The sequence below is a fragment of the Thermobia domestica genome, chromosome 11 (assembly GCF_964235325.1).
Source record: "Thermobia domestica chromosome 11, izTheDome1.hap1.1, whole genome shotgun sequence".
Taxonomy (NCBI): Eukaryota; Metazoa; Arthropoda; class Insecta; order Zygentoma; family Lepismatidae; genus Thermobia; species Thermobia domestica.
The window spans coordinates 247,614,070-247,628,306 of NC_137464.1; the positions used below are offsets into that span (position 1 = coordinate 247,614,070).

Sequence of the window (14,237 nt, forward strand, 5' to 3'; positions counted from 1 at the left end):
ATTTTGTCTGGTCTGTTTAAAATAATTATATAATGGTTTTAACATAGTCCTGTATTTTTGCTTATCAGCTGTTCATAGCACTTAAAGTTATTATTATCTGCGTAGAAATATAGTAGGTCAGCAGAAATTTGAATTTTTACGAACACGGGAAATGTATTAGCTGACTTAACATAGAAAGTGTGTTACGAAAGAAAGGGTTAAATTTGGAGTTGCCCATCCGTTTTATTTATTTTATCTATCTATCTATATCAAAATTAGGAAAATTCACGTAAGTGACGTAACGGTAAGAAATTACGACTTGGAGTTCTTATGTGATGTTTAGGTGTGCAAGTTTGGCAGTACAGTTATGTTTAATACGAGAAAAGATATGTAGAAGTGAGTACTAATTGGAAGACGCGGAAGGTTTCAATGATTCAGCAGCATGGTTATCGTATAGGATGGCGAATCGGTACGCATTGAATGTGGTATTTTCCGCATTGAGTTTTATAGAATTGTATAAGAATAATGAAGAGAATCTACAAAATTTTGTATAAGAACCACGGATTATTGAATTTGAGTGACAACTGGTTCTAGTCACTGTTTTCTGAACTAAAGACTTACCAGGTAAACTTTACAATATACGCTCCAGCTGCACAATGATAAGTAGGGTTTCTTTAAAGGAGTATAGTAGAGTAGAGTTAGATTGACACAAGTACGGTAGGGGCAGGAACGGGTTACCTTAAGGTTAAGGAAATTTTGATCCATTTTCATAAAATTAATAGTGTAATTTCTAGTTTCTGAGTGAGTATACCTGCTGGAGCGGGCGTTGTAAAGTTAACTCTTGACTTGTACTCCCGGCATTCAATATGCACACACTTTGAATAGCGTCTATTCCAGTGTGGCCTGAACCCATGTAGCTACTCCTTGTCTGTCATTGTTATGGCCCTTATCTGCCCCAATGGATTTAAACACCCAATCCTTATTGTCAAAATGTGTGTAAAAACACAACGTTGGTTTATAATTGCAGAGTATTTTGAAGGTACTATTTTTCCCCTATTTATAATGATTTATGTATGTCGATCTACTCTATGTGTTTCAATAGTTCCAAAACAAAAACTTCAGTGAAAACTGAGCTTTAAGGAAATGATAGAACACTTCCTTGTACTTGTGTAATAAATTTCGTACTAGTCAAACTATGGAAGGAAACCTATTTTGTCCTGATAAAACTGAAGTGTGAGAAGAAGCCGAAGTATATGTACACTGAAAATATCCAGCTTCTAATATATATAAACCAATTACACATTATTTCCTATTCAATTGGTGAGCACCTGACAAGCCCAACCTTACAGCGTCAATCGCAAAAACATCTGTTCAGCTGTCCATAATTATTTTACAACTATTGCTAATAATTATTATTCTATGCTCGCAGTAGAAATACATTTCAAAATACTTGGCTTCAAGAAAATTCGATACGACTAACACGCAATATAAAAATCATATAATGTAGCGATCAAAGTAGGGATATTAAGGACAGTCACAATAACAACACTGACCTTTAGAATCTGGCTTTTTCTGAAACTAAGTTCATCATCTGCTGTGGCATTAAAGTCATGTTTTGCAATAGCTTCCATCTTGTCACAGTTCTTTCTACACGATAGTTTGGATACTGCAATTGTCAAGTAGGTTAATTCCTTGCACCAATTACACCATGAACTTCTGATACTCGTTGCAAATTAACGTGAAGGATCCTTGCAAGGCACTGGCATAAAGACGACTAACCATTCTATTCTTCACAATTACCAATGAACCTTTTAATTATTATCACTCTGTAGAATATTTTGTTGACACTTAATTTATCTCTATTAAACCACCATGCACATTACTATTGTCTCAAAGTTATCGTCACATACTTCCTTGATCACAATTCCACTAACACAATTTCAGCACACTTTTCGGACCATAACAGCAATCCATGTATTTTTCCGCAGGAACAAAAAAAGTTAAAATTATTTGCAGATAGAAGTACACACGACTCCTTTTTGTTTATGAGAGTACGGGTTTACTTCTAAAATATTAAATACATATTTCTTTTCCCTTTTTCGGTACAAATTAGTTCAAATTCTAAGCACTACTTCGTTGCTGTATCATAGTTCAACCTCTTGCGTAGGTGTCATAAGTAATTCGACACGTATGAACGAAAGCACTTCTTGGGATTTCTTCAGGTTTTACATGTAACACACAATAAGGAAAAAGATGACGAGTGAGATGCATGATATAATACGAAACCGAATAATTTATTGTTTAGAAATATAGGTAAGAATGAAGTATAATGCTATAAAATGCACAAATAGGAAGTTAATGTAACCATTTCAAAATAAATAACGAAGCATATGTGATCCTAACCCTTGTGTGGACTTTGATTGTGAGTATTTAATGGGAGATGCTTTATTAATTATTCACAGAATAGAGCAAGTTAACTATAGTTCAAGGATATGCAAATCATTCTGAAAGGAGGTTCTGTTCAATATTTGTCCTTTAAAGAAAAGATAGGTAAGATAATGGAATCAATTTATATGTAGCAGCTATTATAATTAAGAATGTATGCAATACAGAGAACAAAAAATAGATTATATGCGAATTGTTTTGGCTTGTGAGATCTCGCTGCTGAATATATTTTCCTATAAGAATAATGAATTACAGGAATGATGTCTTGCACTTTATAAAATAAGAAGCGTAAAGTTTAAGTAACTCGCTTACGTTAAGGCATTTATTCAATGAAAACTAATGTATTTGTTTTTCTAACATAAGTACCAGTTTCTGTATTATATGCATCACATGAGAAAATTCTTAAAGACTCTTCGTATAAGAAATTGAGTTATAAGCATTTAACAATTATTTTGCATATTGCAGTTTGCAAAATCGACTTTTAAAAAATATACAGAAACGAACCTTTGTACACTCATGTAATCATTTTTATAGCTTTTAAATAGGAGCTTATATGGATCTCCGGCATAAATTCCATTAACCCTCGCTAGCTTGTAAAACACATTAGGTTAGTTCAGATATATACTGTTCAGTTTACCATGTTATAAATAATCCCAGCGGTGCTTAACCGAATGTAACCAATCCTTCCATATATGTTGCGATCGAAAGTACTTCCTTTCGTTTCCAATCCTTTCAGATTATTTAGGTACGGTACGTTGTTAGTTAACATGGATGCCGGGTACGGATGTTTATCTCAGTCTTTATGTACGAGGTTATATTTGTAAACAATACATAAAATAGTTGAGTTCACTGGAGCAGACGGTTCTACCAAGTAGAAAATTTATAGGTAAAATACGATGTGAAACATTCTTCGTGAAGGAATGAAAGTGTGAATATAAGTACTGTCAGTGCACAGCAAAATGAAATGAATTTTGAGTGACAGTATTATATGTATAAGTGTGCTTTTCTACAATCCTCGTTAATGCCTATATCCCCGTCGCTGAGGCGCCTGCTCCCTACAAACGCACGCCCTCGCTACCGCTCGAGCACTCCGCTGCGTTCCTGCTCTGATTCGGTTAGATATTCGAGCGTTTTAGTGTCCACCTAGTACAAGTTGGTTCATGTTTTATGCACTAGTTTTTATGCCATACGTCTACACTATATTTATACTTGGCCCTCCAGAAGTAAATTCCAAGTAGTAATGGAGCTACTCATTTAGTGCATACTCTGCTAAAAGAAATACAGAGCTGTAACAACCTGAAAATGTAACATGTGTCAAAATTTTCAAGAACCGTCTGCTTGAGTAATGCCAATAGTTTACAATAACATTTGATCATTCATTCCATTCGAAATGATCATTCATTTCGAAATGTTAAAACTATGAAGATAGTTGGCCTTGATGTTGTTTTATTTGTTTTCTTGTTTCTGGGAAAGCAGACAATTTTGGACCAGACCTTAAATTTTACAAGAATTTAGCCGTTACCTTAAATTGCCTAGGCAGCTCTTCTCAAACATTAGCACTACCAAAACCAGTAGTGCATATGTTACATTTCGCTTCATGATACATTTTGTGAGAGAACAAATAATTTTGGGTATCTTTTAGTTTCTCTCCCAATCTTGCAAATATAAGATCTACAGTGTCCTACTTCACAAAATATAGCTGAGCGAGCGAACGGGGTTAGAAGCCCCCCCCCCTCGTTTAAGTGTTTGTTCCTAAGAATGTTCTGAACAAAGTGCCCTCTTAGACCAAACTAAATTTGTCTGTATATACCTTTAAGAAGAGCATACCTATTTCAGTTTGGAAACTGCGTTAAGTAAATGAATTATTAATATGAACATATATATGCACAGAACACTGGTAACTGTTAATTTGTTGTTATACGTAGCATTTTAAGATACCTTTATCATTATTTAAGACCGTGTGCGTGAGTTTTCTTGGGGTGTTCCCTTTCCTTTCACTTCTTCATTCCACCTTTCCTTCATTAGCATCATCATCATCATCTCCCTTAGCTTCTGTACATACTAATCATAGGATGTTAAAAAAATAAATACATTTTATACTAAAAGTTGCAGTTGGATTACAGTTAATGTAAGCTTGTGACAAAGTGTGCGTGCAATTTTGTTATTTTCATATTATACGAATTTTATGTATTAATGCCTGTTTTCACGCTATTTCCACTTTATCAGCTCTTTCGTCAACATATACTTACATTATCATCCATTTCTTAATAAAGCTCGTATTTTCAGAAGCTTATAATTTCGATTCTTATGCTGCCTTCCATTTCAATTCAGGCAGAGCATGTACCATCACCATCTCAGATATTGTTGAAACTTTTTTTTTTCTTTATAGCAACTAGATATGTTTTTAAGAGACCCATATTTTTTTGTTTTGTCGAAAAAAAAAATCCTGCCAAGTAATGGGACATCAAAGACGGGGAGTACCATTTATGAACTGTAGAAGACATGGAAAATGGTCAACTTCGGAGCCTCACCATTCGCCTATGGAGACAGGTAGAGTTATAATTCTTGTTGTGGTATGTACATAGGGATATAAATAAAATATATTTTATTATAGTTTGGTTTGCGCATGCGTATCTTTTTGTACATAAATTAACAAATGAACGTCAATTTATCTGAAAAGTCGAAGTTTGCGAATTTTTTTTCGAGCACTTCCGGTTCGAATTTTAAAATTCTGTTTTCACGGTTGGTAAGACCTAGTTATCCGCTTTCCGAAAAAAAAAAATTGTATCGATTCTGTGTGCAACCGTTTTGTCGCAAAAAAATTCGAGAAATTGTAAAATTTTCAAAAATCGCCATTTTCTCGAAAACACCATCTTGTAAAATTCTGAAATTTTGTCAGATGGTTCAACTTTACACGAGTAATAAACGTACCAAACACCATTCTCGACCAATGTTTCGTGAATTAACTGCAGCCTTTTAAAGTTAGCGAAGTTTCGTTAACTTCGATGTCACAGTTAGCAACGTTGGGAACAATAAAATGCAATGATTTGATGATGTTTGTGGTTCACATTCATTAAATGAAGAATAAAAGGTTTTCTTGACTATTTTTTATTTGATCAAAAAGGCTCTTTGAAATAGTAAAACGAGCCTTCCTCTACTCCTCCGTTTTCTTAAACCGAAGTAATCTCAGGTGGAAATTACGACTACGAAACACACAAATTTTAAGTTTACTTGTAATGGCCATTCAATAAATTCTGATGATCTATAAAAAGCCTGAACTATTACCTCAGTGATAATTTGGAATATTCCAAACAAAGTCTCAATTAAGTGCGGTGTCATTACAGTGATCGAAAAAGGACAAAAAGTTAAAAAAAATCGAAATGTTTTCTTACGCGTTCCAAAGAAATTTACTGACTTTTTAAACAGAACAATCCCAGCATAAGAATGGGTCATTTGAAATTTTATAGTATTCGACTAAAGTGGGTCAGTCCGCAACCTGCGAGGGAAGTGTGTGTCTGGGTGTTGTGCAAATTTTAAGTTAGCTGCTACTGCGTTGCTACAAATCAAAGGTGCAGCCTATATTGAAGCTGTCATGAGTGACCTATTTCCTTCAGTAGTATGATCCGTAGAAAATGACAGCTGTCTTCTTCAAGAATGTGGTGACTGTCCTGGAGTGGAAGGAATAAGTGTGGAGTCTTTAATTATTGATCCTGATGAATGAAAGTGTTACGTATGCCATATGAGAAAACAATAATCTCGTTAAAAAACTGACACTTTCTGTTTTCGTATCGTACATTGCTTGTTTAACTGTAAGAATTGTAATTCATGACTACATCAAGAATTAAATGCTACCGAAAAGCACCGTATAAAATTTCAAGATACAAATTCTATTTTACTTCATGTGGACTTCGTTGAAAACTGGACTGTTATTCTGCAAAGTGAAATTCAGAGTTATCACCGGAATATGAAACAACTGACAGTTTTGTTGTAATAAACGACGATAAAACGCACGATTCGGCTCATGTACTCATAGCCATAGGCAAGATTCTAAAAATACTCGAAGAAAAGCGAAAATATATTTTAGCGAAGAAAGGGGAAAACGGTTTAAATACGTGAAAATAAGTATCTACAATTTCCCAAACCGTGTGTGTGATTTCTGAGGGTGCTGCATCCCAGTTTAAAAATCGCTTTCAAATGTTCGAGATGCAGACAGGTCCGATAAAGCAGTGGTTTTGCAGTGAAACCGGCCATGCAAGGGTCTCTGTGACGGTATTGAAGGGGTGTGCGTAAAGAATGTATCAAAGCAGCATAGCCTTAGGAAAAAACAGATACACAGTATTAAAACCACAGAAGAAAAAAAATGAAATGAAATCTTTAAGTTTTACGTCCCACGCTTATGCCGGTTAGGCTAAAGGAGATGGTGGTTATGAGAAATTAATGAAATAGTGGAATGCAGAAAGTGGGAGGAAACGGGATAACCTCGGAAAAAACCCACGAGCACGGTGTTTGTCCACCACAAAGCTCATACGGCGCGAGCTGAGATCGAACCAGGAACCCCAAGCACCAGAGGTGAATGCTCTACCACTGAACCACCACGCCCCCATTAAAACTGCAGAAGAATTCGTGAGTATAGTTCAAGTACAAACTCCGGGTATTACTTTCGTTTTGTTGCCTGGAACTGAATTCGACGACTTCCGGAAGAAAAAAAGAGAAAGTATGCGACCGGTAACTGGTATTCAACGAAGTCATCTTTGGCTTTCGGAAAATGGCGAAGTTTTTATGACAGTAACGGGTCACCATGAACTAACTTCATGCTTCCCCCAAAATCGAACTTCTGCAATTCAAAGTGTAGATTTAAGAAATCTGCAAAAAGGAACTTTTGTTACATACATATATGTATGATAACCAGTGGTGCGTAGCAGAAATATTATGAATAAATCATGAATTACGTGAAGTTGAAGTGCTGTTTATGCTTCCACATGGACCTTCAGCAGGTTTCCAGAAGAGCATAAGAGAAGTAAAAATAAGTGTTTTGTGACTATCGACAATGTGTTACGCAGGGGCGGATCCAGGACGGAATTCTGTGTGTGTGTGGGGGGTGTAAAACTGCTACTTAGAGCTACTTTTAAGAGCTCCAAACTCTGGGATGGGTTTTATTTATATATAAAATAAGAAAGTTTCTTCTGAAGGGGCAATCGTCCCCCTAGATCCACTCCTGGACGAGCTGTGAGTGAACCAATACCTATTGGAGCACCTGCACGGTTAAATGCTATTAGCGAAGAAGACACCAACCAAGCAAATGATTGGTCCATGTAAAAAAAAAAAAAAAAAAAAAACAGTGAAATTTGGTTTCCGAAGACCATTTTAAGTAAGTGAACTTGAAATTTGTGTGTTTCGTAATCGTAATTTCTACCTCAGATTATCTCGGTTTAAGAAAAGGGAAGAATAGGGGGAGTAAAGGCTCTCATTTTATTATTTCAGAGAGCCTTTTTGATCAAAATAATAACAAAACAGTCAAGAAAATCTTTTATTCTTCATGTAATGAATGTGAACCACAAACATCATCAAATCAGTGCACTTTTATTGTTCCCAGTGTTGCTAACTGTGATATCAAAGTTAACGAAACTTCGCTAACTTTAAAAGCCTGCAGTTAATTCACGAAACATTGGTCGAGAATGGTATTTGGTGTGTTTATTATTCATGTAAAGTTGAACTATCTGACAAAATTTCAGAATTTTAAAAGATGGTGTTTTCGAGAAAATGGCGCCCAAAAATGGCGATTTTTGAAAAATTTTACAATTTCTCGAATTTTTTGCGACAAAACGGTTGCGCACAGAATCGATTCCTTTTTTTTTTTTTTCGGAAAGCGGGTAACTAGGTCTTACCAACCGTGAAAACAGAATTTTAAAATTCGAACCGAAAGTGCCCGATAAAATATAGTTTATTTATATCCCTATGTACATACCACAACAAGAATTATAACTCTACCTGTCTGCATAACCGAATGGTGAGGCTCCGAAGTTGACCATTTTCCATGTCTTCTACAATTCATAAATTGTACTCCCCGTCTTTAATGGCCCATTACTTGGCGGTAAAAAATTTTTCGATAAAACAAAAAATATGGGTCTCTTAAAAACATATCTAGTTGCTATAAAAAAAAATTCAACAATATCTGAAATGGTGATGGTACAATTTTATATTTTTTTGCCTGAGTTGAAATGGAAGACACCCTATACAATCTGAACTACACAATAGATATCAAAATTTAATAGAGATACACTATCCACGTTTCTGTCACAAATTTCAAAAGTGTTCAATGTGACAAACCAACGAGATAATCCATTTTATTCTGCACAATGTACCAAAGTCACAGCAGTTATGATAGACTTTCTGAGAGTTAAAGATTAGTATGGTGTTTTATAAGCAGTATCCTGCCCAAACTCGTAGAAGGAGAAGTTGGATTTAAGTCCGAAGGCCAGAGTAACCACCGCATTAACACATCCATCATCTTGTCTATCTTTCTAACATTTTAGACGGAGATACCTTTGCAAGTCTTCGTCCTAGTGAGCCGGACAGTTTTTAAGTTGTAATCAATATAGTGTTTATTCAGTCGTAACATTAGCCTGTTTTTCAGCGTGTTCTACTATCCATTTCATAAACATAGGCCCCTGACTTCGTGGAGCTGCCATAACGTCCAGTCAAAACTTATATTGCATTGTCGTACCTCGTTGGAATTGCTGGAATGTTGTCTTTTCAATACTTAAGACATCAAAATTTTCTTTGTACTATGTAGTGAGAAAAAAATAAAAATTAATGAAAAAGTGCGTTTTTTTTTTTTTTTTTGTACTTTTTTGGTAGATCAATGTTTAGAGATCCCGTGAAATAATTTCCTGTGTACAATATGTAGATGCATCCATTAACTGTAAGTTGTGAAAAATTCAATTTTCATCACTTGATACTTTTTGTGTAATTAAAACAAATGCACGACGCTCTGATCTCCTTTACCATGGTAGGTAGAGAAACGTACAAAACACTGTTCGAAAATTTGGAAGTCTAGTGTTCCAAATATTTGAAACTATTAACAAAAAAAGGTTTAGTTGGTGGAGTATGTATTTTTTAATTTTTTTTTTCTTCAACATATTCTCTGCGTTAAGCAATGAGCCATGTTGCAGACCAATCTTTAAATTTCCCGCGCTTATATGAAGATACAGCATACAGTAAGTGGAAGTGCGGCACTGCTGTCGTACAGTGTTGTCGCGTTCAGGAAGCCTGTAGCGCAAAGCCTACTTCATAAAGAATGTAATAGGAAAAAGCATTTATTATAACCTTTCACAACATCATAAAAATAATGCATTACACATCTCAATGTAATCAAAATAAAACGTTGAAGTAAAACATCCAAAAACTCATCTCTTAATCTATTTACTTCATTCACTTTCGTAATGGGTTTGTTGACTGATCGCTGCTCCTGCTATCTTCCTGAACACTTATTAACAATGGCTCCATTTCTACCTCAAGATCTATCAGTATACACACTTTCCAGCTTACGAACATGTTAAAGGTTAAAAAGAAACGTAGCCTTGGCAATCAGTGTTCACCCAAGTTCTGCGATAATTCCCCTGCCGAATGTACAGTAAGACAGAATGGTCCTTTGTTTTCTTTCAATGAAAGAAAACAATGCAATGAGTAACTGACGAGGGCTGTATTTGCGTCTAATCACGTCACACTGATTAGCGATAATGAAATTGCAGAACTGATGAATGACTCCGACTCAGACGGTTATGAGTTAGTAATGAATAGTAATGACATTGATTATTCTGTGCTCAGTGACGTATGCGGGAGTGAACAAGATAGTAGCTCTGTTTCAAGTAAAACTGAGGCTGCGCCGGGAAAGAGAGAAAAAAAACGTGTCGTTCCTATTCAAAGACAGATTCTGATGTAGCTTGGAGCGATAAAATTCAAGTAAACGCAAAACCCCTGTTTAGTGTTGTCCCGGGAATTGATCAAAATGCTGGGCTACCTACAGAGTATTCCGCATATAAAGTGTTTCGGCTGTTTTTACTGATGAAGTTTTATAGTATAAAAAAAGTTGAGTTGATTTTGAGTTGAACGTCCTGTTCAGCAGTGAGGCTATATGAGACGTGTACCTACTGATAAACGTGGAATCCAAACTACAAGTACGTAGCATCCGCAAGGTGAAAGGAAGTTTTTAATAAATATTAACGTTTATTGCAGGGATGCAAATAACCACTCGCCCGGGGCGTGTGGTTCATCGGTGCGGGCGAGTATTTAATATCATATGGAAGTTAAGTAAATTATTTTTATTATGTGATGTGGGCTAGTAACTTTTTTCTTGGGCGAGTAAACTTTTGTTGCTTATTTGCATCCCTGGTTTATTGCCTGATATATAAAGTTGGACTTTGCGTGGGAAAGTGCTTCGAAATTACCACACTAAAGAGAAGTATTGGGACTCCTAGATCTGAAAACAGATTTTCTGTGAAGTGTAAACTCAATATTACATATCAACTAAGGTTGTATCGTATAATAAAGTTTGTGCTTGTATTTGTTTCTGTGCAAGTGTATTTTGTACTGCGTGCAGTAAGTGAAAACTGACAAAAAGCAACAAATTTTCGAGGACCATCACATGCAAATCCAAACAAAATAAGAGTTCGCTTTTCTAATTTTGAACACTTGGCACATTTACTGTATATCCTGTTAATTTCTAAGAAATTGGTTCAAAATCTGTGGAGACAAAAATTTTAAAAATATCTCTAAAAAGTGCCGGACAGTGTGCAATGACAAGTTTAAATACCCGTTCGTCTGAGAGTGTATACGCACCGGGAAAATGTGGCAACGTAACACTCCGTATAAACTGCAATAGCAAAGGGCGCAAAGCTGAGAAAATCATAATGTCATATTTGTGATTGTTTATCTTTTAAAACAAGTCAAAACAGTTTGGTTGAAAAAGCTACTTTAAGATCTTTCTAAAAGTTTTTTCAGATTGATAATACACCGCAGCAATTCAGAGATAATGATGTCTAACTTTTTGCTGAATAACAAGAAAATTACTACGTGTTGAGTAATGAAATTTTCAGAACTTACAGGTAATATATGCATCTACATATCGTGCACAGGAAATTATTTCATATTATCTCCTTTCTGAGATATAGTCCTATAAACATTGATTTACCAAAAAAGTACGAAAAAATACACACTTTTTCATTAGTTTCTATTTTTTTCTCACTACACAGTAGAAAGAAAATTTGTATGTCTTAAGTATTGAAAAGACAACATTCCAACAATTCCAATGAGGTACGACAATGTAATATAAGTTTTGACTGGACGTCACGGCAGCACCGCCAAGTCAGGGGCCTATCTTTATGAAATGGATAGTAGTATCTAATTCCAGCTTTTTTCTTTTTCTTTTTTTTAAGAAAACAGGTGTATTTCTGCTTTTTCGAAATTGCATAGAAGACTTGTACCTAAAATCAGTTTGGAACATGGGAATATATTCGGCTTCAGATGCGCATATTGTGCTGATTTACATATTCGGAAAGATAGAAGATTGCTACGTTGCTCATGATGAGAAATCTGCGAATGCATCCTTTTCAGTTTACATCCAATGCAGAAATTAAGATGCACAGCTTGTCGTTTTTGCTCAGATCTTGTTGCAACTGGAAACTTGTAGGATTTACACTTCAGTGTCTTTACGATCCCACCCATTGTTGATTGCAACACACTAAACTGTAGAGTACCAAATGCCCCATTGCAGAACATGCCGCGATCTGCCATGTGATCGCAAAAAAATTGGTGTGCCTGTGCAGAAAAATTGCCAGAGGATAAAAAAAAAAAGAAAAAAATAGCTAACAGAAAAGTACAGAAACATGCCTGCTATGTGTAGATGTCTTAAATGCACGGATGACTCGCGTAAATCTAGTTTGAACTGTTTTTTACGTCGCGTAAGAACTTTCCGTCTTCTTCAAAGTTCTTTGAGTTTGTGTATATTCCCATTTCAGTTTTTGATATATAGATAAGGATGGATTATTTTTTTAATACAAGCTTTTCATTAAATTTATGCAGGACTTGGTAACCAGCTCAAGAAATAAAGTTTTTATTTTAATTAAAGACTCTCTTTAAAGTTGAGGTAACAGATTTCCGAGACAAATACTCTGTTGTAGTAAAGCCAATGATGTTTTGTTTGAGTATACTGTTGTCTGAGGCCATATGTGAAAGCTGGGGTTCACTGATTACTAATGTGATGGAGAAAAGACCAGCAGGAAAGGATGGATTATTGATGATATTGGAACAAGAGACCAGCTTACATACATTATTCTAAATGAACCCTCATCAGGATGTAAAGAAAAAAGAAAATTCGTTAAAGCTGGTCTCATTACAAAATACGGTGTATCTATCATAAATATTTTAAATCAGCTTCTTTTAGCAAAACTCTTTTAAAAAAATGTGACTACACAGGTTGTAACTCAAACTAGAGATACCGTTTAAAATTATTTACCATGCTTCATGTAACTCTGTAATAAAAACATGATAGTAGCATCTTGATTTTCAAATTTGGAATTCCTGCAGAAAATTTTTGACTTAACAAAATCTCATCGCAGAAAGACAAAGAAAGTTCTGCCATCGGGAGCAAATGTGATGAACTTGTGGGCGCTGAGCTTACAAGATTTTTTTAATACGATTCATAGTCATTTATCTCATTTCTGGACGTCCCGACGGAAGAGTTATGCATAGACAGGCTTCATCTTTGAAGTTAGCGTAGCATTTCTTCATACTTGAAAAGAGGTTTGTGTTTTCTGGAGTTTTTCTCGAAACATCTCATAGCCGCAACGGATGTGGCTCTAGCACAGCCCTGGCCACGGCGAGCAGATAGTGGAAACTCTCCTCGTGAGCGCTCACGAGCATTCTACGTGCAAATATCGTTGTTCGTGCTTCGTGAATCTTCGGGTTTCGTCCTTAAAGGAGCGGAAGTGTTGTCAACCTTGGCGGTAATCACTAGCTTACCAAATTAAAAAAAAAAAAAAAAAAAGTAGGTATGGTAATTGATTGCCATTTAGTGTATAGTGTTTTTTACAATGGGGTAACCGTTAACTATAGACAACACAAACTTGTAACAGCAATCAAATGATAAACTATGTACGTTCCTTTTCTTCTTTTTTCTTTTCTTTTGTTAAACAAGGATGTGGTGGAACCAAACCATCGCTTACATTTATAAAAATTTGCTAGTTTGCCCAATGGAAAACCAGTTTTCAATATATATATTATCAAGTTCTTAATCCGAGTGTGGCTTTGTTATATTATGTTTTTTCGCTTTTTAGGAAAAGAGATAATCTGTTGATACGAAAAAAAAAAATACTGTAGCACTTGTTTGTAATTATCTAAGTATTATCTCCAGAAAATTAGCTTATGCATGTATGTGTGTACGAATAGGCATAGAAAGGGGTTGGTTGTGGAGATTAGAAGCCACTATTACACTATCAATAGGAAGAATAGTATTTCTTACTCCACTTTTAAAGTTACTTTGATCGCAAAGAATCAAAGAAAATATTAAGAGAGCCAAAGAGATTTTCCATTTTTAAGAGTGACCATTAGTGACTACCATTAGTGTTTTTTTTTTTTATTTATTTATTTTTTTTAACAAGGAGTGTCTTTTTAATAAGGAAAAATATATTGTCTTTGGCTGGTTGCTTGCCGGTGGCTTGTTAAAAGTGAAAAAGAATGTTAAATCATATCAACGACTGAAGCTACACGCTTGTCTTTCTTCGATAGTTACTAAATGATTTTGAAAGTCACAATGT

General features: G+C 35.2%; 2 protein-coding genes across 4 annotated transcripts in view; one reads left to right on the plus strand and one right to left on the minus strand.

The window, feature by feature from the left end:
* Positions 1–2,143, minus strand: part of drk (growth factor receptor-bound protein 2 drk) — a 34,310-nt gene extending 32,167 nt beyond the window's left edge. The window contains exon 1 of the mRNA XM_081731946.1: positions 1,533–2,143. Within this exon, the coding sequence (XP_081588072.1) occupies positions 1,533–1,610 (78 nt within the window). The 5' untranslated portion in view covers positions 1,611–2,143. The remainder of the gene's footprint in view (positions 1–1,532) is intronic.
* A 1-nt stretch (position 2,144) lies between these two features.
* LOC145664887 (mitochondrial uncoupling protein 4-like) overlaps positions 2,145–14,237 on the plus strand; it is a 59,050-nt gene continuing 46,957 nt past the window's right edge. The window contains exon 1 of one of the 3 annotated variants that reach the window (XM_081731943.1): positions 2,145–2,292. The gene's annotated coding sequence lies outside the window, so the exon portion shown is untranslated. Of the gene's footprint in view, positions 2,530–14,237 lie in introns of all 3 variants that reach the window. The other 2 variants (XM_081731945.1, XM_081731944.1) reach the window with 2 other exon arrangements.